We start from the raw sequence: 25,841 nt of genomic DNA on the forward strand, positions 1-25,841 counted from the left end.
ATCCTCCAAAGCAGTGCTTCTACTTCAGTCAGACATTGCTACACGGTTTGGGGGGGAGCTGTACTGCTTTATACAAAACACAGCTTTAAACCAAGCCTGCACAATCTGTCAGTCATTACACATTTTTGCGTATTACCAAGACACTGAAAATGATTTCTTGTAACTTCCCTTTTTCCCATCAACAAGCAGACACTTGCAACCACACTCCTCTCCTACTTACTTTCAGACACCCTTAAAAGCAAAACACACGCGTCAGCAGTTTCCTGCCCGCTGCTGCACAGGCCTGAAGTGACACAAGTTTCTTTCCTGACAGAGATAAGATTATTTCCTCTGTTTGACGCCTTGAAAAGGACATCAAGAGCCCGGCAGTTCTCCCTTCTCTTTTCCCACACAATCCTGTAGTAAAGGAATCAAACACCAAAGCGTGCATGCAACATGGAAAGCAGTGACTCATCCATCCTGACATCTCTATCCGTTTTATCCTGTCTCTTGTTTGGCTTACAACACTGCAGCTACCAGTGATGGGAGGGAGGGTAATTGATGGTTACAACATGTTTATTGGATTGTTGCACAAAAATTTTCATGCAAATGCTACAAAAATTAGAGCCACTATTTATGAGAACTTCAACACAGCTCAGAAAATGTATGTGTTACACTTTTATATTAACATAAATTGTTATCAAGATTATTTTTTGTTGGACAAGAGAGCTGTTGATGTCATTTATATTTAGCTATTAGTAAACAATATTTTCTTTAAACTTTCACAGAATTTCGAACCATAAAAACTCAAATTCTCCTTTTCTTGTGGGTTCCTTTTTATTGCCCAGAATACCAAGTATACAAAGCATACCAAAGTGTATTAGTTTGTTGTATCAATGCTGTGTGGCAATGCAGCACAGACTTCCAGTTGCTCTGTTCTTACAACTGCATTACCACACATTGTCCCATTGACTCTGACAGCAACAAACACGGACATGGTCTTCATTGTGAGGGATTATCTAAATTAAATGGTTCTCAAATCTGCACACTGAATGTGGGTATGAACAGTTACCGATAGCTACTACTAACCTACTTCATGTAGCCCAAAGGATATATGATTTGCAGCGATTCCAGGGGGAAAACAAGCAAAACCACAAATATCAACTTTGAAGTAAAAGAATAATAAGCAGGAAAAGACCCATACATGCAAATGTCACATGACCCACTACAGAATATTTCAAATAGAAGCAATGAAAAAAACAAAAAAAGAAAGAACTTGATAAAAAAAGGCATGCCGGCTGATTACTGTGTGTTTATACAGGTTTGCAGAAAATTGTTGCATGCTCTTACCCTTTTAGAAATCTGGATATCCATCATGAAGAAGTGCACATGTTTCTCTCCTTTGTTCAGCGCCAGCTTCTCTGTAACGATTGCAACCAGCATGGCGGTGCAGGCAACACCCTAAAACCCAAGACACACAGAGCTTTTAGTATTTTTGTTGTCGTCTCAACAGATCGTCAGCGATTGTGTAAGACTGATCCAGAATACTGAGACAAAACTGATGAGCCTGAATTTGCAAGTTAAGCTCAATGACAGCAGCCAGCGTGTCTTTTTACGTGTCCATTACCCTCTAAGGAAAGAACTTCTTCAGAAAACTCAGTGTTGATCCTTGTACTTCCATCTAATAAATCAAAACTAAATTTACACAAAAAGTTCAATGCTTAGACGGGCCTCAGTGGCACTAAAATAGTGTGGGTTTCCTCTGAGAATAGCTTAGCACTATTCCTGGATAGGGAAATACAGAATGATGGTGAATATTCGAATGGGTCTCAAAGCAAAACACATCCACATCTATAAAAAGATGTATCAGTGGAGACAGAGACAAAACACTGCACTCATATCCATTACGAATAAAGATAAAAGTTAACCAGTTTTTACCTGTTTTCCACTTTTCAGCTTGCATTAGAAAGAGAGGAGAGAGAGAGAGAGAGAAAGACCAAGCATGAGCAATAAAGCTTGAGCCAGAGTTCTGAGAGATATATTTATCCTTCATTCCACCAGCCACAAAATATCTATCATTACATCGTCTGCTAAACCTGGGAGGTACAAACTCTTTCCTTGGATCCATCCTCACACAGGGATGGGATGCAAAAAGTGGTGTCAACTCCATAAAACAGCTGCAAATTGAGTTATAGCTGGACAGAGGCCAAAGTGCTGAACATTGAAGCTTTCAACCATATTACAGGTGTGAGTATCACCCCAAGTTTCTAGCTCCCAGAGCTGCTGATGGGAGTGGGAAATCTATTTTTTTCCAAACCCTGGGCACAGGTTGGCACACCCTCCTGTTGTAGTGGTGCCAAAGGCAATAAACCACCTAAAATGGATATGGTGGAAAGTTTTGCCTTATAAGGGGGGAACTTAATGAAAACAAGGGAGATGGAGAAAGAGAGAGGGAAAGATTGGGAGGACTGTTTTCCACTCTGTCACAGAGGTGTCTAAACCGGACTTGTGCCCACATCCAGAGCCATGGCCGAGATTCTTATCTGCTTGTACCAGAATTCAAGGCAGCAGCAAAATGTGTTGCCATTTCAAACACGGAGCCACTCCTTGCTTGCCCTCACTTGACCTTTCCCTCCAGCTTTTTTTCAGTCTTCACTTACCAACATTTTTGCATTAACATAAAAAATGAACTTGTTTTAAGAAAAACATCTCACTTTAAGATGTTCATATATGTCCTTTTTTGCTCTTTTACACATGAAAAACCTTAAACCTGGCTGTAATTCTCTGAGACACTATGGCACACTCAGCAGAGCCATCACACTTCACATAGATCTTTGTGCAACTGCACAGGGTACACTGCATGCTGACAGCTTCCCTCCCTCAGTCTTTTCATGTGAGCGCCTGGTAATATCAAGGTCTTGCAGAAGTACACTGTGTCAACTTACAGCTGCAATCGAAATCACACACACACACACAAGGGAAGGAAGGCATTCAAGCAAGAAGAATTTAATGTATCAAAGATAACTAGTGGAACAGTGCAGAATAGGCTGGATTGCAAACAGCGGAGAAGTGAACTGAACCAAACTGAACTGACCTGAAAATGAAATAGGAAAAATGAAATAGGAAAATGGATGAATAGTTGTTGCAGTGGAACAGAAGGGAATGAAACAAACACGTGGAACAGAACATTAAGGGTGAGAAGGTAGAATGAAGTAGAACAAATGACGCTAAAATACACGGAGAAGGGATTCGATAAAACATAATAAACCCTAGCAGACGATAAAAGATGCTAATAGATCACAGTACAGGAATGAAATCAATTGCGCAAAAGGAAGTCCTCCAGTGAAATCAACATGGATAGCATGTTGATTTCATGCTATCCATGAAATCAACATGTAATACAGTGTGACAGAACAGAGAAGAAATGAAACAAAATGGAAGATAACAGAAAATTCAACCTATTTAGAGACAACATAGTGTGACAAAGTGAAAACAGTGACAGAAGCTCTTGGTTTTGTGTGTTATTGTCTGTTTTTGCACTCAAAAGTGTGTCGGGTGGTTTCAGTGGTAACAAAGACAAGCAAAGCAAAGATTAAAAAAACTCCACTCCCTGTGCCTCCCTATTGAATTGAGGGTTTTTGTCTCACAGCTACTGTAAGGAGATAACAGTTTGTACAGTGAGACAGTTTTTATCATTTTGTCTCCATACATCACCACAAAGTTCTTTGATTCAAACAGTCAAGATGCGACTGAAGTACAAACTTTTAGGAGTATAACAAAAGTATTCAATTAAGGAATTTAAGAATTACAATATACACATTCCCTAATTTTCAGAGGCTCAAAAATAATTGGAAAATTGAATGCCAAGTAGTTTCAGATGAATTAGGTCTTTTTCCTTTTTATTCCATGACAAAATAAGCAGATAACAGATTTGAAATTGATTCAAATTGTTGAATTTGCATTTGCTGAATGCTTCCTGTAAACAGCAAACAGGAGGCCATCATTGGGCTGAAAAAACATATTAAAGTAATCAGGGAGATAATGAAAGCTGTGAACATCCTGCTACAGTCTTAAAAAGAAGGCACGACCTGGTCATCTCAGTAACAAAGCAAATGCCCTGAAAGACCACTAACAACTAAAGTGCATGATTACAGAATTATTACCATCGATAAGAAAATCCTCTTCACAACATCTAGAGCAGTCCTCAGGAGGCAGACACTGACAAAGTCTAATATCAAGACTCACTGAATGGAATTACAGAGGATTTACAACAAGGTGCAAACCACTGGTTAGACTCAAGAACAATAAAGCCAGATTAAACTTTGCCAGATTAAACATCTAAATGAGACTGCACACTTCACAAACACCAAACTTTGAACGCGACTGGGTGCTAGAATTTAGGCAGTCTAACTTCATCAAGTTCATCAAGTTGTATATAAATGATTGTGATTCCTCATGGAATACCTTTGTTAAACCTCTGGAATTAAAGCTGAAAATCTTCATGTTTGTCTTTGTTCTAATACTTCTGGGCCTTACTGTACACAGCAGGACTTGTTGATGTCTCTTAATATGTTTGTTATCAATTGTTATTTTTTTTTAAGTTTAAGGTATTCTATATGTAATTTAAACTGTTTTCTCTTTGTTTTATATTTGTAGCACTTTGGCCAACATTGTTGGATGTAAAGTGCATTAAAAATAAAGATGCTATGCTAAAGATGCTACACTTTTCCCTTTTTCATACACTGTCTGATACAAGGCCAAAACAATCATTTGATGAAGAACAAGCATTGTGTGTTTTATTTTATTCAGTATGCCCTTAGTTTTTATGTGAATCTAAAATCATTTTCAGTACTACATTTTCTCAAATCAGCTTAGTTACCATGACTCCAGTGAAGAGACACACTGCCTTGCCACAGTTGGTTTTGGGTGCCACATCCCCATAGCCAACTGTGAGGAAGGTGATGGCTATGAGCCACAGCGCTGTATCCATATGGCCTGTTGATTCTTTGGTCTGCCTGCAGGGGAAACAACGTAGCACTGAGACTGAAGTGTAATGAAACATATTATAAAGAGGTATTAGTTGAGTTAAAAAATAAACATTACCACAATTAACCCCACCCCCCAGTTGTGAAACTGTATGAGATAGAAAACATTTTTTTTTTGTATGTATGGTTGTTTCTTTGTTTGTTTTCTAATATCAGTTGTTGAATAGGATTAGTTCTCTAATCCTATTCAACAACTGCTCTGGAGTATAAGTATAAGTAGCAGCTGATAATTCTGACTAATATCAGTCTAATCCAGAAACCTGTTTATAGATACAGTTACAGGCTAAATCCCTTCTTATATTTAACTATTTCAGTGAATCACCAAATACAATTAAGAGCTGAAGTGATGCAATGGATAAGTTTATTTGTGACACTCTCCCTGACTCTCTGAGGTTCTTCATTTTGTTTCTTAACATCTCAAACACAGTCTGTTTGATGAAGGTGTGGCGTACTAATCAAACCGCCTTATCAGTGCAGATTTTTTTACAGCACTCAGGAGTTCGGGAAGTCGAAACCAGTATAAACTTGTAAAACATCAAAAGTACAAGCCCAATATAAACTTTGCTGAAGCCTCACAGCTAGATAACATATCATTTTATCCGTCTGGCTCACGGATCTAGTAATCAGCTAGCATAATGGTTGCGTGTTGACAGATTTGGTGAAATTATCTGCTATCAGTAATAAGCTCTTTTATTACTTCTGACAAATCAAAATGTCAAAATATACACGAATGCGAGAAAGAAGTGGAAAACTGAAGGCAAACCTCCCATTAAGGTTCAAACGAACAAATGACCTCACGCTGTTTAAACAGCCAGGCAGATTGCAGAGGATCAGGCTGACATTTAGCTGGCAGACGTCAAAAAGAATTTTGTTAGGGGAGAATTATGAAATCATTTATTGGAAATCCATCTTGAACCAGAAAGTCAAACTGACTATCAAACCCTGAAGAGGAATGTTAAACTACTGGAGAGCATTTTGGTGTTTCTGTGTATAATAGTCAGTTGACACCTGGGTGAAGATGGAAGAGAGATTAAGAAAAAGAGCTAATTAATTTTTTTTTTTTTTTTTTTATGAGAAAACTTTCATTTTGTCATTGAAAATCTTTGGTTCGTTATTGTAATGCCTGCATTCGTGCAAATGAAAAATCAGTTTAATGCGATTATGAATCAGTTTGATTACACAAAGTCTCAGTTGTGCTTCATACCTCTCACACAGTGTAAGCATCCAGGACACAGTGAGCCAGAAGAACAGGATGAAGACTAGCAGCATGCGTGCTGGGTGTTTGTTCATCAGTACCTTGAGAACAAAGCGAAAGGTGAAGTTGATATTGTTGAGTGAGCCTATGCTCCTGTAGGAGGCACTCAGCAGCACTTTGCTGTGCAGCAAGATGGCTCTGTGCACCAAGTACAAGCGGAGGAACATCAGCACTGATAACAGCAGCTCCATGTCCATCAGGGTCTCGCCGTGGTGGCTGGAAACACACAGTGGAGATGGAGTGGGAACGGTGGAAGAGGAGTTCACATGGAGGCCCACCCCCCAGTATGATCCAACAGGATGGATAACACAAACTAACAGCTCCAGGGTGATGACAATAATCCTGTGGCTGGTCATGGCGATACGCCAGTCCACCTGGTTGTGGTCAATGATGAACAGCTGAGAGATGAGGAAGGACAGTAAAGAGTAAAAATAGAAAGGAATTTGATCAAAGTGCAGTTGGAGATGGAAGACAATAACATTACAGTTGCATCTTCTTCTCATACAGTGGATATGCAATTAATGTAATGATGGTATGTAAATATGGTGTCAATAAAATCTGTGATGTTTTTTCTCCAAAGCTTCTGTCATTAGCTTCATCTTCCATTTTTATTTCACTTACTATATGTTTATTCATCACTTTGCATTTAATCATTAGTTAGCATTAGTTACTGTTCATCTCTGGCTGTCTTCCATAGTCTGTTTTTTTTTCTTCTTTTCTCTTCTGCCTGGTTCTGCCGGTGGTTTCTTCCTGTTTTAAAGGGAGTTTTTCCTTCCCACTGTCGCCAAGTGCTTGCTCACAAGTGGTCGCCCAATTGTTGTGGTTTCTGTGTATTATGAAAGTGCCTTTATCTTAGAATATAAAGCACTTGAGGGTGACTGCTGTTATAATTTGGTGCTATATGAATAAAACTAAACTGAATTGAATTTGCCTACAATATTTGCTAATGACATTAGCAGGGTGCTTTCATTTTGCTGATGTGTTTTTTAACTATATGACTTCCATTTCTATCAATTGCCTCAGCAAAGTTATGATGGGGAATAAAAAGTTGTTAGAAAGAACAAAATACTTTGGGATACGCATAGTATAATCTCATTATGTGGATTACTACGACATGCATACTTTGCATTATAAGCGGGAAAGATTGCAAGTATACGATAGTTGGGCTGTGCTAAAAGGGAAATGATAAGAAAATTATTTTTGGCCCGCTAAAGATTTGAACCAGAAATATTTGACAGAAGCCTGTGAGATAAACTATGAATGTGTATTGAAATTGTGACTCAGATATTTCCACTTCTTCAATCTGCAGCTTTATTTTGTTTAAGAAAGTGAAGCAGGGACATTCTTAGAACTTCCTCTTTCATCATTTTGTTAATTATTACTTTGTCTTTAATCCACCAACTAAGACACTTTGAGACGGTCTGAATGATTTAGCCTGCCACTTCTGACACCAGTTACATCATGCATCACTGCACACTGTCTCTATATCAGTCCCCACCCTAAGCCTGTCCTTCCTTATCTCCTCTACACACTTGGACAGTACCCCTCTTGTATCAGATACACGCGACTTATGACCAAACTAAACACTCTGTAGGTAAGAATACAAACCCAGCAGGCAAAAATGAAAGAAACTGTTACAAAACAGACACACAGTTCTTTCTGTACTTGTTGTTGTTACTACTCTTAAACATGCATGCTGTGACTGCAAGAGGGGAAATGAAAGAATGTTTACTCTGTTTAATTTCAACCAAATCCCTTCATGTATATTAAATTCCCACACAAATCGGCAGCAAGCCACGTAGACTGGAAAAACATTACAGCTGCAATATTGCGCATGCCTGTGTGGGCTGAGATTTTTATTTGGGGTTTTCCTGCATGCAGCAAATATCACAGACAATCAGTGTTGAGGCTACCAGACATGGCCTGAGAGGGGCTTTTTAAAAAGCTGCCTTTAAGTATCTCTAAAAAAATTGAATTTTAACCAAACTAATGCTGAGTTACATTGAATTACAATAAGTAATAGTTCAATAAGCGATGCCAAAAAACATAAAAAGCATACTCACCTGGATGTCCTTATAATGGAAAGCTATAATGAGGATCAGAAGACACCCAGTTGACAGGCTGATGGAGCAGTTGATGATCAATGCAATGTTTGAGCCCTGAGAAGAAAACAGATAGAGTTAGAGAAAACAGAACCGTGAGTGATGAAAACACAGCTGTTCTTCTGCAATGTCTAAAATTTCACTGCTTTTCATGTTTTCATATATCAAGGTTTGATATAGTCCAAGAACTGGATAGCTGCTAGTCCCTTCTGTAGCACTGAGCGAAAACACTTACATGCAAATCAAGTACTTGACTTCTACGTCAAAGGCCATTTATGCAATCTATACGAGTCCTGCTGCAATGTCAAGAGGACATAATGCACTTTCTATTGATGCTATATTTGTGTCTGTTTGGCAAACAGAGCAAATGGATTTTCTTTTCAAAATAACAGGAATTGCAGCTTCTACATTTTATGACCACAAGGGAGATTAAGTGATCATTTTTTGCAGATATTGTGATTCTACTCCCATAAACGAAATCATTTCATCAATTAGTCTTAACTTTGATTTAGTAGAATTTCAGAAATGCCCAGTGATATTATCTCTTCTGAAACAAAGCATTTTATTTAGTTTCCTTTGAAGTGGACAGCAGGACTTACTACCTCATATTTTCAGCCTATTTCAGGAAGAAGAGGGCAGGGAGAGACAGAAAAGATTAAACTCAGAATTGTGGAAGGAGAGTCAGATTAGAGCTATCAGGAGATGAGGTGGAGGAAGGCCAGATAGCGGAGCAGGAAGGTGAACGCTCAAATTAGGACATACTCTATCAGCTTCTGAGGAGCCTGAGCAGGCAATATGACGGCACCCACTGTCCATAATAAGAAGTCTTTTTTAAAGTAAGTACACACACACACACACGTCTCCAAAAGTTGATTCTGTTCATCTGTTCAACAGAATCAACTTTTGGAGATTTACTTACCTGGATGATTGAGAATGCATCAAGACATATGAATATACGCTCTCTCAGACACACACACACCAAATATATCTTTGATTTCTTCTTTTACCCCATTGATTTATATCATTAATAACATATATCTCAGCTGAACTATGGACACACACACACATACACTTACACTGATAGGCACTCACTCATCCCCCCTCCCTTTCCAACGCCTTCGATGCTTGTTTCCTGCGAGGGAACACGGCGGGTCTGTGTGCCGCGCTGGAATGGTAGCGCTGTGCAGGGCGGCTGCTGTGTTCGCTTCGGATTACTCCTCACCCCCCACCCACCCCTGTGGCTTGTCATGTCTTCACAATGTTGTGCTGTGGACATTTATGTGCTTTTTTGTGCAGAGGAGTTTTTTTGTTTCCTGTTCTCATGTTGTCCTACCATGGAAGCATAGCATGAGTAGGGGTCTCTTTTTTTCCTCTTGTACTTTCCCCATTGTAGTGTACATTTCAATGTTTTTTCTCTGATTCTGCCAATCTCCGACCTGTATCCCTATGTAATGTTTGTGCTATATGTGTAAGGTCGGGGGCGGGGGGGGGGGGGGGGGGGCATTTCACTGCAGGGCAACCTGCATGTGACGAATAAAGCTTTGATTGATTGATATAAAATGTTAGTGCATTAAACTCTCCTGTCTTTATCAATTATATTTAAATGACTTGGAAATCAGGTCAGTTTTTTCAAAAAGCATGAAAACCCACAACAAACAATCTGATTATGCCAAAGTGTAAATAGGAAACCAGCTTTTTGAAAAACATGTCACAGCACACAAACCAGTGTGCCAGGGGTGCCATGTCCAGGCCAGGTTGAGTATTAAGTGTGCAGAATGAAGTTTAATTTAAAAAAAAAAAACCTAGAGAATGAGAACCCAATAAGTGGATTCTTTTCATGTGGACAGCGTTTTCAGTGGGAGAAATGTTTCTTCACTCATCCAAGTGACTTCTTAAGTCTAGAGTATGAGAAATTATTTGCTGAAATTATGTTTTAGTGTTCCTTCATCCACCTGTTTTATAAAAAAAAACAACATTTTACTAGAAATCCACCTAAAATAAAAACAATATCCTGAAATTACATCAAACCAGACAATAAAGGGATGAAAGATGAAAAATAAATAACTAATAATTTTTAAAAGTTGCTGTAATATGTTTCTTTTAACCACAATATTTTAATTATCTAATATATATATATATATATATAAATATATATCAGAACATTCTTTTCTTCTTGGTCTAAATATGCACAAAAAAAAAAAAAAAGAAAAGACACAATAAGAGCTCTCAACGGACAGAAACGTGCTACATATGGTTACTGTTAGCCAGTATGGGTTCCAGACTGTTAACATGCTCCTCAGGTAGAGTCAAATTTTTCCATTTGCAGTAAAAAAGTTTGTCCTTGGTGCAGTCTGTATATGACATTTTTCTTTTGATTTCAAAACGGGGATTGGCTTTGTTTCATCTAAGGAAAATTCATTTATTCTGAGGCATTGTGAAGAGAACGCACGTCTTTGTCTTGGTCTGCTGTGTGACACTGTAAATTTTATCCTTTCATCTTTCTAAACTAAAGAATCCACTGAAAAAAAATCTGAAAAAAAATCTATCAATATATTGTCTTAAATGCTTGCAGAGCTCAGGTTTGCAATGGAGCCTGGGACCTATTGCAGCTCTCACAGGACACCAGAAGGACATGTCATAAGTCCATCACAGTGGAAAAAATACATAAATAATAATAAAACACAACCCCCATTCCAAGATTGGCCCTGTAAAACGTAACTACAAACCGAATGTAATGATTTGTAAATCTCATAAACTGATATTTTATTAACAATAGATGCTCTGTCCCCTAAGCACAGATATTTCTCCAGATTCTCACATTCTTTTGATGACTGTACATGCTGTACATGATGAGATATTCAACATCCTTAGAATTTTATGTTGAGGAACGTTATTCTGAAATGTTCAAAACATTGTAGCCACTCTTTTTTGATTTGTAGACAACTGCCCATATTTACTGAAAAACTGTGCCTCTCTAAGATTAGACTTGTTTTATGTCCAGTCATGTTACTGACTTGTTAGTGGTTAACCTAATTAGCTGCAAAATGCTCCTCCAGCTGTTTTTGTTGCCTGCATCCCAACGTTTCATAGTCTTTGTATTCTGATTTTATTTACATATTGCACAACATTCCAGCCTTTTTGGAATTAGGATTGTATTCACAAAGTATAATAAAAAAAAAAAGGTTTCATGCCAGTGGAGGGATCGGTCAATTGCTTTGTTTGGAAAAAAGTGCCAAATTGTTCAATGATCAAAAACAAACATAAAAAATAAAATTCCCCACTATTCTTGGGAAAGAGTAGGAATAACCATTTTGCTGTTGTATACAATGGCTGTCAGTCAAACACCTGCCTTCCAGAAACTGCCCAGATGGGAGTATTTCACTCACCAGGTTAAAAAATAATACTAGACCTAAGATATTCAATTTTATAAAACACGAAATGCTATCCACAACTACAAAATAGTAAAAACAAATCAAAAAGCTACTAGCCAAACTGCATGTATTTTATTACTGCCCAATAATGGCTGCACTTCTGTTACTTTGCATGGTCACCAATCAGTCTCTACAATCTGATGTTTTCTCAAATGTACATTAGCCCCCTTTTTGTTTATGATGAATGTATTGTTGGAATTTCTCTTTCCATAATATATTATATTGAACAATTTTTGTCTTTCTGTTACATAACAGTACAATTGCAGGCTACTTTTTGACTCTTTCCAAAATGAGCTTCACATAATTTACAGTAATTAGTCCTAATGAAAAAGGAGTTACTGATTCTACAGTGAACTCCAAAAAATACATACAAAACCACTTAATTAAAGTAATGTGTGCTTGTAATTAAATACTTTCCATTCCACGGAACAAGCAGTTACAGGCTCAGATACTCACACCATAATGCTTTGCTCCATCGTAAAATTGAGACGGTGTCACGTGATGAATCAAAAACCAAATCACCTTGGTCTCAGCAGTTTTAAAAGGCCCTATATTTGTCTATAATGCTGAGCCATACATGTCAGTGCAGGTGATGTATTAGTGGAAGCTTTTTTGCTTTTTCACAAGAAGCATAGTTCAGTGTGGTTTTACTGACAAAAAGATAATTACAAACTTTCAAACTTGAGGCGAGTTGAGTGTGTAGGTGGTATGGTGTGACGTCCATTGGCAAGGTACATTGTTTTCCACAGTCTCTCCCGTAGCATCCACATCACGTCTGTGATTCATCCAGCACTAATTAGAAGACCCCGCAAAAGCTCAACATTTCACCACACACCATAACACAGAGCTCAACAGCATGTTTCGTGCCGAGTTTCTAAAATTATTTCTGTAACATTTTCCTGTTTAACCTACTTTGGGTTAACAGACTTGGACAGATGGTCTTGGACAAATGAGGATCCAGTGTCACCAGAACAGGCCACCCAAGGTATGGCAAAACAATATAAAAAAACAAAACAAAACACTATATCTAGCGCAATAGTCAGCGGTCTGGGTTGAGTTTTGTAATAAATAAATACTTTCCAAAGTAATAATACATGCATCTGACTTTAGTTTTCGAGTTTGGTTTGTTAGCCACTGTGGTTTCATTAACGTTCATGTACATTCTCTGCAATAAATTTAAGTGTGGGTTTACAAAGAATATCAGACAAGATCAAAAGTAGTGTAGTGGAAAAGGTAAAAAAAAATAAAAAAATCTTGCATTCTTAACGTCAGAGAGATGCTGCTTTGTTTTGACTGCCTCTTCATCTCATTTTGTTTTTTACATTCCTGCTGTCTGGTTGGTGATATACATTGAAATCTCTCTGTTGTGCCATATGCCCATATGAGTTCAGAATATACTATTTAGAAACAGAAAATTATAAAGTGAATGTTTACTGGGTAAGTCTTAAATCAAGAGTAGGCGAAAAAATTAAAGCATTTGCTAACAAATGTTTAAAGAAATAATAGTAATTACCTCAAAACTTTCAACCAAATGAAAGGGAAGCATCCATTTATCTTCTTCAACTTGTCCAGTTCAGGGTTGCAGACAATCACTCATGCTCACATTTATACCTATAGTTAATTTAAAGCCACCCCATGCCCACCCTGTATCTGAAGCAAGGACCTTGTTGCCATAATGCAACAGTACTAACCTCCAAACTACCATCCCAATAAAGGGAAGCAGCAAACAAAATAAAATCCATCCTAATCAAGCTGCCTCCTTTGTTTGATGTCTACATTATACCTACCAAGCCTGAAGCTCACCACCAGCTCATCCTGTTGATATACGCATGCTGTGTACTCATATTTTCAAAGAATGCCAGTGACTTCCCAAGTTTCTTAGTGCAAAGGGCATAATCATGCAAACCTATGTTCACTATCAGCAGCTACTTTGCAGGCAATGTAGATTCATAAAAGTGAAACAGGAAAAGCAACCACCGAAACATTAAACTCATCATTTTTAAGAACAGGATGTGTAGTACTTGCAGCACACCCACACATCTGGCTTGCACAGCCTACATTTACATAAGTCAAATTCAAAAAGAGAAAGATTTACATCATTTTTGACCCATATCAAGCAAAAGCAAAGCTCACACAGAAGTCATTTCCACTATGGGGATTGGGACACGGATACCAAATGTGGCTGCCCTGCGTGTGTGAAAAAAAAATGTTCTCCCCATTTTGTTTGACCTTTGATCAGATGATCCATTTCTGCTGATTATTTTGCTGTGATGAGTTTAAAAAACAAACGTCTGTGTAGTCAGTGGATGAAATATAGCCACGTTAAAGTTGTGATAATGATATTGACATTCATTATCAGGACTTTCACCTGCTTGGCACATGGAATGCTTTTGACTAAGTTTAAATATAATCTGCAAAGTAATGATTAGTGAGAGGTGCTGTTTGATACAACAATAGGATGCTATAAAAATGTATGGGCTGTCTACCAAATGATGTTTTCTGTATGAGACAAAAATCTCCCATTTATGTTCAGGCGGACCAATCTGTCACAAACTTTCTTTTTGACCTGTAGTCTCAGAATCACTCAAATGCCTGCAATAATGATCGAATGCTCACATTTTCAGTCTCGGTGCATGTAAATTGTTTCAAACTGTAAAAGCCAGTTAATTAAAAAAGCAGCAGAAAAGATGACACAAGGTCACATTCAAGTCAAAGTGCATCCCCCTGGCAACTAGAACAACCTTAGTCAAGACAGAGAGACCATTAGCCTAGCCATGCAAACGCTCTAATTATACACTAAATGATGTGGAAAGATCGCCTGAAGTACTGTTAACAATCATGCTGCAGGGGAAGAGGTGAAATGTGGAAAAAGGTTCCATAAATAGCTTTGTTTTTGTGCATAACCACGAAAAAGGTTTGCTTGAATACAACTTTGTAGACGATTGCTAACTTTGATAGAGCCGCTCCAAATATATGCTGCAGCATACATAAAAATGACATAAAAACAAATAATATTATATGGTGCACTTCCAGGGAAAGATATAGATGCTATGTTTGATTAACGCTGCTGTTATGTGATAACCCCCCCCCCCCCCCCCCCCCCCCCAAAAGAGTCCATGGTGCAGCTCACATTCATGACTTTGGCACTGCATGAAGTTACAAAAAGTAGTATGAATCCTGGCATGAGTTATATAAGCTATGGTTAAATCAGAACTGAAGCCTCTCCAAAATAATATGCTTTTACTGTGGGCAGAGAACACTTTTCCAGTGCATCAGCATTTCCATCATACCAAAGCCGATGCCTGCTGTTAGGAGCAGTTGAACAGCACCTGTTCTTGGTTCATGTTTGTAAACTGAAATTCTGAACTCATATTTATGCCAGTACATTTAGTTTCACCATCATAATTTCTCCAGGTCAACCTCATTGAATGTAACAGACAGAGCGGTGTACCTGGTGTGCATTAGAAATGTGAGACTCTCTGACAGCATGATCAATCCCTGACTTCACAGCATGGATGTGGTCTGATGTTCTGCAGCACGTGTCGTAACTTTTTTCCACATGTGGAACTGGCATGTGCTGCGAGAGGGGGGGGGGGGTCAATCATTCGCTGATTGTGTAGACTGGCATTGTTATCCACTGAGACTGGTGTAAGGACAACAACCTGTCTCTGAATGTTGACAAGACAAAAGAGATGGTTGTTGACTTTAGGAGGACACGAGGCGACCACTCACCGCTGAGCATCAACGGCTCCTCTGTGGAGATCGTTGACAGCACCAAATTCCTGGGTGTACACCTGGAGAAGGACCTCGGCTGGTCCCTCAACACCAGCTCCCTGCACAAGAAAGCCCAACAGCGTCTCTTCTTTCTGAGAAGACTGAGAAAGGCCCGGCTTCCACCACCGATCCTGACCACCTTCTATAGAGGAACTATTGAGAGCATCCTGAGCGGCTGCATCACTGTCTGGTTTGGGAGCTGTGCCATATCAGACCGCAAGACCCTACAGCGGATAGTGGGAACAGCAGAGAAGATCATCGGGGTCTCTCTCCCCTCTATTGAGGACATCTACACCACACGATGCATTCGCAAAGCCACCAGCATTGTGGCTGATCGGACACACCCCTCTCACACACTCTTTACACTCCTGCCATCTGGAAAAAGGTACCGAAGCATTCGGGCACACACATCCAGACTGTGCAACAGCTTTTTTCCACAAGCCATCCGTCTCCTCAGCAAAAAGGGACTGACTGATAAACACGCACACACACACATACACTAACATTATCACTCAGCTTAACTCAAATACCTCAAAACATTGAGACTGGACTGACTAACCAACACAAAGCGCAAACACACTGACCTACACCACCAAACCATCGTACACACCAACCTGTAAATGCTCTTTTACACAATATTATTACTAGATATATTATATATTATTATTTTTTTTGCACTAACTTGTCTTGTAGCACCTTGGTTCCTGGAGGAACGTTGTTTCGCCTCACTGTGTATTTTTAAACTGTATATGGTTGAAGTGACAATAAAGTTGAACTTGAACTTGAACTTGAACTTGAGATCTGCATCTTAATATCATGAGTCTGTGCTACCAAATAGACTGTCTGGAAATGAACTAACTAATTAACGGGTCACGGACGGTCAAACACCAGGTGCAGATTATGCTGCTGGAGCTGCAAGCGGTTAGTGTTGTTTGTTAACCAAGAATTTAGTCATGAAAAGCTGTGTCCTGAAATGTGCTTCTAAGGAAAATCAAATCTAGGTGTGTATTATTAAAAGGTCGACATTGATTTGAGGTGCTGCTTGCCAGCAGTGGAACAAGTCTTTACAGGCTTTAGTTCCTCTGAATTAAGGTAGAAGCAGTAGTGTTCATTTGTTCATTTAGCATTTGAGCATGAGTCCAAGGGCAAACAATAAAAAAGTAAGCTCCTGAAAATAGAAAGTGAGCTTAATGTTGCTGTCAGAGCTTTGTCTGCTCTTTCCAGAGAAGGGCTGAACAAACGGACTAACTTTGCAGATGCAAAGTTGCTATCATTAAAGATGCTATCATTTAAACGCTTTACAACATGCGCAAAAGAGCAATGTGTCACATCACTTCTAGCGTGGGCTTTAAGAACTTTTAAGAAAAATATTCACATGAATCCACATAATAAGAGGCGGCAGCTGACACAGAAGGTAGCGAACTATACAAGATAAAGTTTTATGGTTAAACATTTAATTTAATTTCAAATGTAAGCTGTGCATTTCGGTGTGGAGATAATGTCTGAAAGACACTGACGTGTTTCGTGTCTTAAACCTACCGGAGTGTAAACATAGGGACATATTTCTGCGTGGATTATCATGAGCAGTATCCCAAAGAGAGCGGTGCCCAGAGTCCACGCGCACAGACGCTTTTTATCCTCCAGTAATAATTTTCTGTCTCGGAGTCTGTAAAGGTCGTCTCCCTCCATGTGAGTTGTCCGTTTCCCGGGGAGTGTCAGTGGCACCGACACGTCTGCGGAGTCTCCACGGTTTCGGCTGATCAGGCCATCGCAGCTCACGCAGTCGACTTTGGAGTCGCCGTGCAGGCTGCGGTTTGTCATCTCCATCTCCGGAGCGCACACGAGACGCCCGCCTGCTCCCCTCTCCTTGTCGCCTTGCGCTTTCCCGCCCTATGCTTTGCCTGTTGCTCTCCTCCAGAGCTGGGTAAGGCATAGTCCGATGGCACAGTCGCGTAGCAGGCCCTTCTCACTTGCGTTCCTCATCCACGATGCGGGTTTACCAAAACTCTCGGGTCTTCTCCACAATCACCGCTCCAGCCCAACCGGCGCGGAGCGGTTACGCGCACTGCTCGCGCGCACCGCCGTCACACTGTCCACACTGCAGCGGACTTTGCGCTCTTATTTGCATGTCTTATTATTTAAGAGTGTGCGCTGGTCTGATAAGCGCTTTCTTTGTGCGCGGGTGGATGCGCTCGTCACGTGCGTGGCGCACTCTCTTAGCAGTGAAGCACAGGAAGGTTGCAGGTGCAGTGAAATGACATAAACTTTTGTACATTTCTTTATTTGATGATGTGTAAGAAAAAAAATCCAATCATTGTTATTTTAATTGAGAGAAAACGCCAAACGGCAAATGTATGGAAATTCAGTTATGTAACCCCCGTGCTTTTATTTTAATCTTTCAAGTTGATTCTGACGCAATGAAACCTGGACTGCGCAAGTTTCACAATAGCTACAGAGCCGTGGCGGGGATGAGTTGCACTAGGTTATATTCAATGCAGTAGTCAGGGTTCACTAACATCGTTTGCTGTCACTATTCCATTTCTACCTGAAAATGTTTTTCTTGTCATTTTGAAAACATTCATGTAACTGTGCCCTCTGATTTCGATGTCTCCATATTTATTAAATTGCACAGGTAAGTCCCCAAATAGACTACACAAAAAGTGAGAAAAAAAAAAGCCTTTCTCCTAAACCCTTTCAACTGAGGCACAGCGTCATGACCTTGGGCAACGTGACGCATCCAACGCACTGGAGTACTTCCGCTAACCAGATCCTGCTGTTCCGCTGACGGCAGTGAGAGTTCTGCCCGAGGATGCACTTTATACAGGTGATTTCCCAGCCAAGTGAATAAAAAAAGAAGAAACACAAACAGGATTTAAACGCAACAGCAAAGACTTTACTGAAAAGTACGATTCATGTCAGAACAATGATTTCAGAAAAAACTGCATGGATTAATCTTCTGCGATAAAACAAGCGGCTCAAGCAAGAACTAAGAACAAAATCAATCAATGCGTAAGCGTGAAATGTAAATAAATAAAAAATGAAAAGTAACAATTCATGGTTTATAAAGCTGTAGCAGGACCTCATAGCAAGCAATGAACAATAAAAAAGTCACGACTTTATAAGCAAGCCCATTTCAAATTAAAAAACAAACAAACAAGAAAAAGACAGTGACACAAGCGTTCTGTATATTACAGCAGAGAGCGTTTAAGCTATTAAATAAACATGTTCACGTTTGGAAAAGTGAAGTTTCTAAAGTAAAACCAAAGTTTGAAATATATATATAAAACTGACTGTATGTGACTTGACTGCCATCCATTGGTGGCTGAATAAATTACAACAAATATACGATTATAAAGTGCTCATCGGATGTGGTAATATTTACAAGCAGCTTAGTAAAAAAATAGCCTCTTCTACTTAATAGACAGATATTGTCACTATTGCTACAGTAGTTTAAAAACCCTGAATCACATTTCACAGTGATTAACTGTGACTTTTACACCCTGCAAAGATTTACAGATGGTAAAAAAAAATTTAAAAGACATATTTTTGGCATTAAACATATTGCTGAGAATTCCTGAGTTCAACTTCAAGCACCCAGTGACTGATGTTGTTCTTGTTGAGTACAGTTCATCAATACAAAAGCAGCAGTGCAAACACAACAGATTCAAAGAGCAGTTTTCACTTGAGCTGTGGGGTATCCCTGTGCAGAGTAATAGCCGTCGTTGACAAAGAAAAATGAAGAAACAAAAGAGTTTGTTTTTTTTCAGATTATGAAAGGAATAATTAAACTGTACAGCTAAACCTTTTGGTCCAAGAAGATCTCTACTCAGGCCTGACATCAGACGGCTCAGCTTATAATGCTTATAATGCCCCCAAACTTGCCCTCCCCATAGTTCACAATTGGTCTACTCCTTCCCTGCTCGCCATGGCTGCAGGGGAGCCTGAGGGATGATGAACTGCGGAAAGGTCCGCGGCACAACGTAGTATCCAACGACCTGCTGGGCTGGAGGTGGTGGCACAGTGCTGATGAAAACTGGAGCATGCTTCTTGAACTGAGGCCACACTGGTGTAGGGTGGTAGATGACCTGAAGGTTAGGAGGCACCTGAACAGAGACAAAGATTGGATTGAGTGAAATCTGAAAGGATGGTAACAGACACATTTTTTCCATATGTGATGAATCCTTTCTAAAGCACACAACAACAAAACATAACACTGTAATAATATAGCAGCAGCTAACATCAACAACAACTTGCAAATGAAACTAAAAATAGCTGTTCATGTATCTTACTTGTGTAAAGGAAGAAATTGCAAAAAGTGTGAGTCAGTTAATCCAAAAGAAATAAAGCCAGTTTCTTATAACAACAACAAATCCAATGAATCACAACACTGGACCTATACGGTCGCTAACAACAAGGCCATAAATCCTTAAAACTGGATAACGCATAATTCACAGATAACTCACGCTTATTTCATAGAGAAATGTTCAGCTGCATAGGTTATTGAAGCCATTAATTCTATATAATAAGTGAATTAACTAAGAGGGAAAAAATCTTGCCTTCAGTAGCTCAGTTGCCCAGATTTATAGTCGCGCAATGCTAAGGCAGTGATCTAACCGTGTGAATTGACAACCAGATTTCCAGCACAACAACTTAAGACATCTGCTACACCACAACAAAGGCAGGCTAGGATTAGCTTTTATGTAGACAAGAGTCCTTAAAGCTCATTCAAACCTCATTCAACTCTCAGAGGTCGTTCCATTATTGGAAATCATCATCAACAAGACCTCATGAATGGCCAGCCAAAAAAATTTACAAAAGGTATGGAAAGAGGTTTCCTGAGTTTTTCCTTCCCACTGTCACCAAGTGCTTGCTTAAAGAGGGGTCATCTAATTGTTGGGGTTTTCTCTTTATTATTGTGGGGTCTTTACGCTAGGTGTTTGCCTTGAGATGATCAACAGATGTTGATCACTGCTGCTGATGAAGCGCTATATAAAACTGAATTGAACTGATATGTGATGAGAATCTGTAAGTGTATATTTGTGGCAGCTGGATGCTGCATGTGGGTTTTTCTGACTAGGCTACTGTACTCAGGTTCATTGTAACAAAGAAGTCATTTCTTGTAGCACTATTGTTAATTAGTGTGCAGGGCTCGCAAAATCTATCTCAGCCCCGTCCGTCGGGCTATATGATAACCCGACGGGCGGGGCTGAGATAGATTTTGGTCTCCCCGTCGGGCTAGCGATTTTGCGAGCCCTGGTGTGCTTTCTTTTACTAACATAAGCACAGGTTTGGCCACATAGATAACTGCTCTAAGAAGCATTGTGGTAAATAAATGACCAACAGATTGTTAAAAGAAAAGAAAAGAAAAGAAAACAAAAAGAAAAGAAAGCAAGAAAAACGTACCATATTTCTTGGGTATTTGACCCTGTTTGATCCATCTTCGTGTGGCTTTCGAATCCTGGGCACCATGGTTATTTTGCAGCTTTCATCCTCCATCTTTCCCTTCTCAGCAACCTGCCCTTCTTTTTCTTTTTCTCGCTGCACATCCCCATCTTTCGCCTCCTCCTCCGTGTCGCTCGATGAAGCTGAACCACAATCCGAAGATGTGGCAGAGTGGTAATCTGAAGTCTCCTGGCTTAGTGAGTCCAGCGAGGACACATCCAGGTCATCCTTCACACACTCTTCATTCTCCTCTTCCTCCTCTTTGTCGAAAGAAACAACTTTAAAGGGACTGTTGTTCTCTTTGGATCTGTGAAGAAGGGAGTAAATGATTTTTAAGTCATGCCATCCATTTTCCAGCCTGTGACTTCCTACAAGTTTGCACTTGTTGTTTCACATATTGCATCACAACTGTCACTCGTTCAGAACAGAACAGACTGAGAAATGGCTGCGTCTTTGTCTGCCTCTGCAGGCACCCGGTGACTCACCTTGCAGACACCTCCAGTGGATCAATCCACAGAGTCATCTCAGATGGAAATCCCAGGCTGGTGGGCATGATGTTAGTCTCTTTGCAGGCTTGCAACACCACTTCATCACAGGGTATGCTTCTGTTTATGCGAATGCATCTGTGAAAAGTTCAGGAATTAAAAGTTAGGTGCCTTCTTTCTTTGCAGGAAAAAGTCACTCACTGACCACTGTGTAAATGTTTAAACAGTGATGATTACCTAAATGCTTGGCCTTTGCTGGGACAGTCGGGGTACCAGTGATCCTTGTATTTTTCACATAGAAGTCTTTGAAGATTTTCTGCAAACAACTCTGCTTTGGCACCATCTAAGTTACCACGTGTCACAGCCATTCGTTTGAGGAAGTCCACCCCGGCCTTGATCTCTTGCTTCATTGTGACTGTAGACAAAGAAAGAAGGAAGAAAACCACACAATTTATCCATGTGATCCTGTGCATGTGTTTTGCTATGACTTCAGTGAGGTGTGGAAGACCGTGAACTTCAGTTATCACACTTCCCTGTGCAGTTTTCCCTGAAGTGTATATTTATTTTTCTTTGCCTTCAGGGCAGTGTTGAGCATGGGTGAGATGTCCTGAGTGAATTTTACATATATTGCCATGCTCTGTGCCAACAAAAAGATAAAGTTTGTACACGGGCAAATCAGATGCAAACTATAAATGCCAGGTTGACATCCAAGTAATTTGACTATGCAAATTCATTGAGGTCATTGTGCTGTTTATTTTCTGATAGCATGTCTGTTTTGGGTTGAGTGTCAGTGTCAACTTGATCAGAGAGAGAAAAAATGTGCTTAATTGGGCCAAGGCTTTGGCCAACTGCAGACAAACCAGCTGACAGTGCTAACATCTTCCTGTTATCCCTGACAAGAAAGTCCATCCTTGAACTTTTGAGTTGCAAACTGTACTTTGTTATTGTGGCTTGCGACGTGCCACTCTTGCTTCAGTCTGGGTAATGTGTTGTCACAGAAAATAATCATTTTCTCTACTATATGGAGCCACAGCCTTCCCTTAAGGGTAGCCGTGATCCTGTGACACAAGCAGCAACTTTAAATCCCTAACAAATGTTTTGCTGTAGCATGAACTATGAGAGCATCGATGTGTTATCCCCCTCAGACACCATTTCGGACTTCCAGTTTATAATTTGTCCGTGAGGTAAACAGGGGTAGGCTAGAATCTGCAATGAAGAGTCAATATGGTTTGGGTGACAAGTGCTAAGAGACATTAAAGCCATTAATAACAGCACAATATCTTAAGAATTGCTTCAACGATTGTGGTACATGCGACCGCAACAGTTATTTAAACCACACATCTGCAGAATTGAATATAAATATTGTTTTCTGTTTTCTTTTTTATAGCAGGCCTACACCTTCATTTTTAGACACTTGAACCAGTGATTTTAGTTACTGTCGAACAAAGAGTAAGAAATGCCTGTAAAAACGCTTTGATTTATTTATAAAAGGTTGTTTTAAAACTGATGTTCTTATTTTAAATCCCTGGTTTATCTTGAACTTTTGTTCTTAATGAAGTCCTTAAATTGGATGATTAACAAAATGTAACAGCATGTTACTGAAGACAGATGGTCTTACACACGTTCATTTGGAGTTATACAGATGGATGATTTACGTTTTGAAGGAACTTAAACGCATCACTGGGGGTGTTTGTTTTCTCTATAATCACAAGTTAGGTGAGCTCGAAAATGAGGTAGCTTCTCAGTCTGCACACCATGTTTACTGTGCTCGTTTAAAGGCGAGCGGCTGTCATTATACGCAAACCTCTGATACAGGTTTGTTTGGAACAACTTGACCTATTTTCAGGCACAGGCTTGTTCCAGCTGCTTATACTGCGGTCTTTAATGTTTAACTACGAGGGCAAAACTCTGTTAAAATGTCGCCCTGAAAAGGAAAGATTAGTTGAGCCATTTTTAGGAGCGGTTTCGTCGATATTCCCCCCGCGCCTGCAGATGAGGACACGGCGCAAAGCGTGTTCACGTGCTTGTGGACCGTTGGGATACAAAATAAAAAAGCCAGACAAAGAATATAAGAAAGCGAAAAATGTATATCCTCCAGCCAGCTGTGATGAAGGGAACGTCACACTACTTAGTGGAAATAACGCGCTTGAGTTTTCAGGCGGTGCGGAAACCCCCAAATGGAAATTCAGAAAGTTTGTGACGAGAAACGTACAGCTGTAGGCAGCTCACCCAAACAACGTATTAATTAACAATTAATAAACAATGTATTTTGGATGGGGGGGGGGGGGGGGGGGGGGTATTTCCGGAGATGAGATTAGATAACTAAATAAATAAATAAATAAATAAAATGTTTAAAAAACATTAATAAAATACAATCAAATAAAATTGACAACAACAAACAGACGTAACACAGCCGACAAAACTTCAACACATTACACAACCAAACGCGATAAAATTAAAGTTAGAAGTACAGAAGTGAGTACTCACATTTTAACGTAGTTATTGTCGGTGCCCTCCTGATGTATTTGTCTGCCCCTCGGTACTGATGCGCTGGAACTCTCGTGGCGGCACGTTCCTTCCTTGTTCTCTTCGGCTGTAAAGCAACAGAGACGTAGGATTACCGTCAGCGTGACTCACTTCCTTCGCTGTGTGTAGTGAGCAAGCGGTGACTAGTGCCCGCCCGGCCCAAATATGGAATACCGGAGTAAACAGCTGATGAGCGTGAAAGAGAGCGAAATCCCTCACTCTGCTGCTTTTCTAGGCGGAAGAGGGTGTGGGTGGGGGGATACCTAATAGTGTCCTCACCTCTTAAAGGTGTGGTTTCACCCAAACTGTGAAGCGCTTAGCAACTATGTGCTATACAAACAAACCCAGGATTGTAATTAACTGTACCCCACAGCTACACACATGTCACATAGGGAATGCGTTCCTATGAATCATATATCATTATGAAGTTACGTTTTAATGGATTTACATGCTTGATTGTTACATACCTGAAGCTTCACTAGCAGCAGACTTAATTAACTGTTCGTTGGCTAATTATTACCATATAACCGATTCTAACGGCGGGCTGCATTGCTATGGTGACCATTTGCATAAGTAGTACAGTACTCCCCCACGCCTACGCCTACCACCTCTCTCACGCTCTCTGTTGAAGTCTCGGGAAACTGGAACTGAAGGCCGTGCTACATTTGAAAATAACTTAATTAGTACAATGATGAGCTTATATAAGGTGAGATGAACTTGACGAGTAAATTTGAAAATTACCTTAATAACCCAAGACCCAGTCACGGGTAAACGGGTCGCTTAAGACTGTTAAAGTGTTGTTGCTGTTAGATGCTGATTTATCTTGTAAATTTGTAGAAATTTTAAGTCTGTGTTAAATTTAACTTACAGTTTAATGCCAATGAGGGGTAAAGGCTTGTGATTTTGGAGAGATTATTGTGGCTTTACATCTGAGATTTTTATATAATACAATTTTTATATATGTCACGGTCAAGTTTTACTGCTATTGAAATCCTGGACAAACCTGGACAAGAGGGCCGCAGTTTGTAACAAATATAAACACAAATTAAGTTGGAATACATGTAGCAATTACCCTGGCCAAGATAACTACTTACAATGGACTGAGACACCCCCATAATGACCAGTTCTGCCAATTTCAGGTGCTTACGGAAAGTGACATACCCATATAACATATAGAACCAAATATAAAGACGCGCATGTCTGAATGTGGCTTAGACTAAAAAGTCCGACAATGTGTGAACGATAACGCAAATAAATGACTAAAGATTTACAGGAACAGAGAAGAAGTATTGGTCTCTGTTGGTCTCGTGCTAGACAGTAACCAGGGTTGCTGAGACGAATCTAAAAAACCTGTCCACGGTTCACACGGACATGAAATGAGGACATTTTCAAAAGATAACCAAATGAAAGATACCAATTAAAAGTGTTTATCAGAACTAACGATGGAAATCAAATTTTACTTACAATAGGGAGCAGAGATTCCTTCTGTTTGAGGTGAGTGCTGTTTGTCAGTGTTCCTCGAAGTGACTTGGCCGGTATCCTACAACTATTTAAGCGCTCAAGAGGTTGATTTGCATAACTGTTACATACCAAATAAACTAGAATGGATGGGTGGTGCTATTGTGCTGAACTCACTTTCACTGAAGTCAAACGTGGATTTTTTTTAATGGTCATTTACAGACTAAAATTGTGGGATGTTAACTTTTTCAACTTTTAACTACATAAAAAAAATCAATAAAATATTAGACTCACTGGTCTGAAGCAATTGTTGACCGATCTAAAAAATGTTTATGCCCAAAATG

At 39.6% G+C, this 25,841-nt stretch overlaps 2 protein-coding genes across 6 annotated transcripts in view; both read right to left on the minus strand.

Annotated features, from left to right (window-relative positions):
- The window catches only part of kcnn4 (potassium intermediate/small conductance calcium-activated channel, subfamily N, member 4), a 22,336-nt gene extending 4,602 nt beyond the window's left edge, over nucleotides 1-17,734 (minus strand). Inside the window, exons 1-5 of one of the 2 annotated variants that reach the window (XM_086310465.1) lie at nucleotides 17,126-17,733; nucleotides 8,343-8,438; nucleotides 6,229-6,677; nucleotides 4,859-4,994; nucleotides 1,330-1,440 (exon numbers count right to left, since the gene is read on the minus strand). In XM_086310465.1, coding sequence (XP_086166591.1) covers nucleotides 1,330-1,440; nucleotides 4,859-4,994; nucleotides 6,229-6,677; nucleotides 8,343-8,438; nucleotides 17,126-17,413 — 1,080 coding nt within the window. In that variant the 5' untranslated portion in view covers nucleotides 17,414-17,733. Of the gene's footprint in view, nucleotides 1-1,329; nucleotides 1,441-4,858; nucleotides 4,995-6,228; nucleotides 6,678-8,342; nucleotides 8,439-17,125 lie in introns of both variants that reach the window. The other variant, XM_086310466.1, reaches the window with a different exon arrangement.
- A 723-nt stretch (nucleotides 17,735-18,457) lies between these two features.
- On the minus strand, nucleotides 18,458-25,562 carry LOC147318505 (protein BTG3). Of its 4 annotated transcripts, none has more exons than XM_086310472.1 (6): nucleotides 25,504-25,562; nucleotides 24,001-24,106; nucleotides 21,751-21,928; nucleotides 21,514-21,651; nucleotides 20,990-21,335; nucleotides 18,458-19,689 (listed from the first exon to the last, which is right to left on the minus strand). In XM_086310472.1, exons 3-6 carry the CDS (start codon nucleotides 21,921-21,923, stop codon nucleotides 19,492-19,494), a joined length of 855 nt encoding a protein of 284 aa, XP_086166598.1. In that variant the 5' UTR covers nucleotides 21,924-21,928; nucleotides 24,001-24,106; nucleotides 25,504-25,562; the 3' UTR covers nucleotides 18,458-19,491. The 4 variants fall into 4 exon arrangements, with proteins under 4 accessions (XP_086166598.1, XP_086166596.1, XP_086166597.1 ...); XM_086310470.1 differs by lacking the exon at nucleotides 25,504-25,562 and adding an exon at nucleotides 25,134-25,152; XM_086310471.1 differs by lacking the exon at nucleotides 25,504-25,562 and adding an exon at nucleotides 24,507-24,641.
- Between the last annotated feature and the right edge of the window lie 279 nt (nucleotides 25,563-25,841).

The sequence above is a fragment of the Aulonocara sp. 'chitande type north' Nkhata Bay genome, linkage group LG11 (assembly GCF_057382095.1).
Source record: "Aulonocara sp. 'chitande type north' Nkhata Bay isolate Kocher_YH1m ecotype deep benthic linkage group LG11, A_spYH_male_GT1.1, whole genome shotgun sequence".
NCBI classification, from domain to species: domain Eukaryota; kingdom Metazoa; phylum Chordata; class Actinopteri; order Cichliformes; family Cichlidae; genus Aulonocara; species Aulonocara sp. 'chitande type north' Nkhata Bay.

Excerpts from the sequence above, each read along its gene's own strand:
- LOC147318505 (XM_086310472.1), bottom strand. The coding sequence starts at position 21,923 with ATGAAGCAAGAGATCAAGGCCGGGGTGGACTTCCTCAAACGAATGGCT. Across the intron at positions 21,652-21,750 it reads AGCAAAGGCCAAGCATTTAG|ATGCATTCGCATAAACAGAA; the intron begins GTAATCATCACT and ends AACTTTTCACAG. Across the intron at positions 19,690-20,989 it reads TCAAATACCCAAGAAATATG|GTGCCTCCTAACCTTCAGGT; the intron begins GTACGTTTTTCT and ends GTCTCTGTTCAG.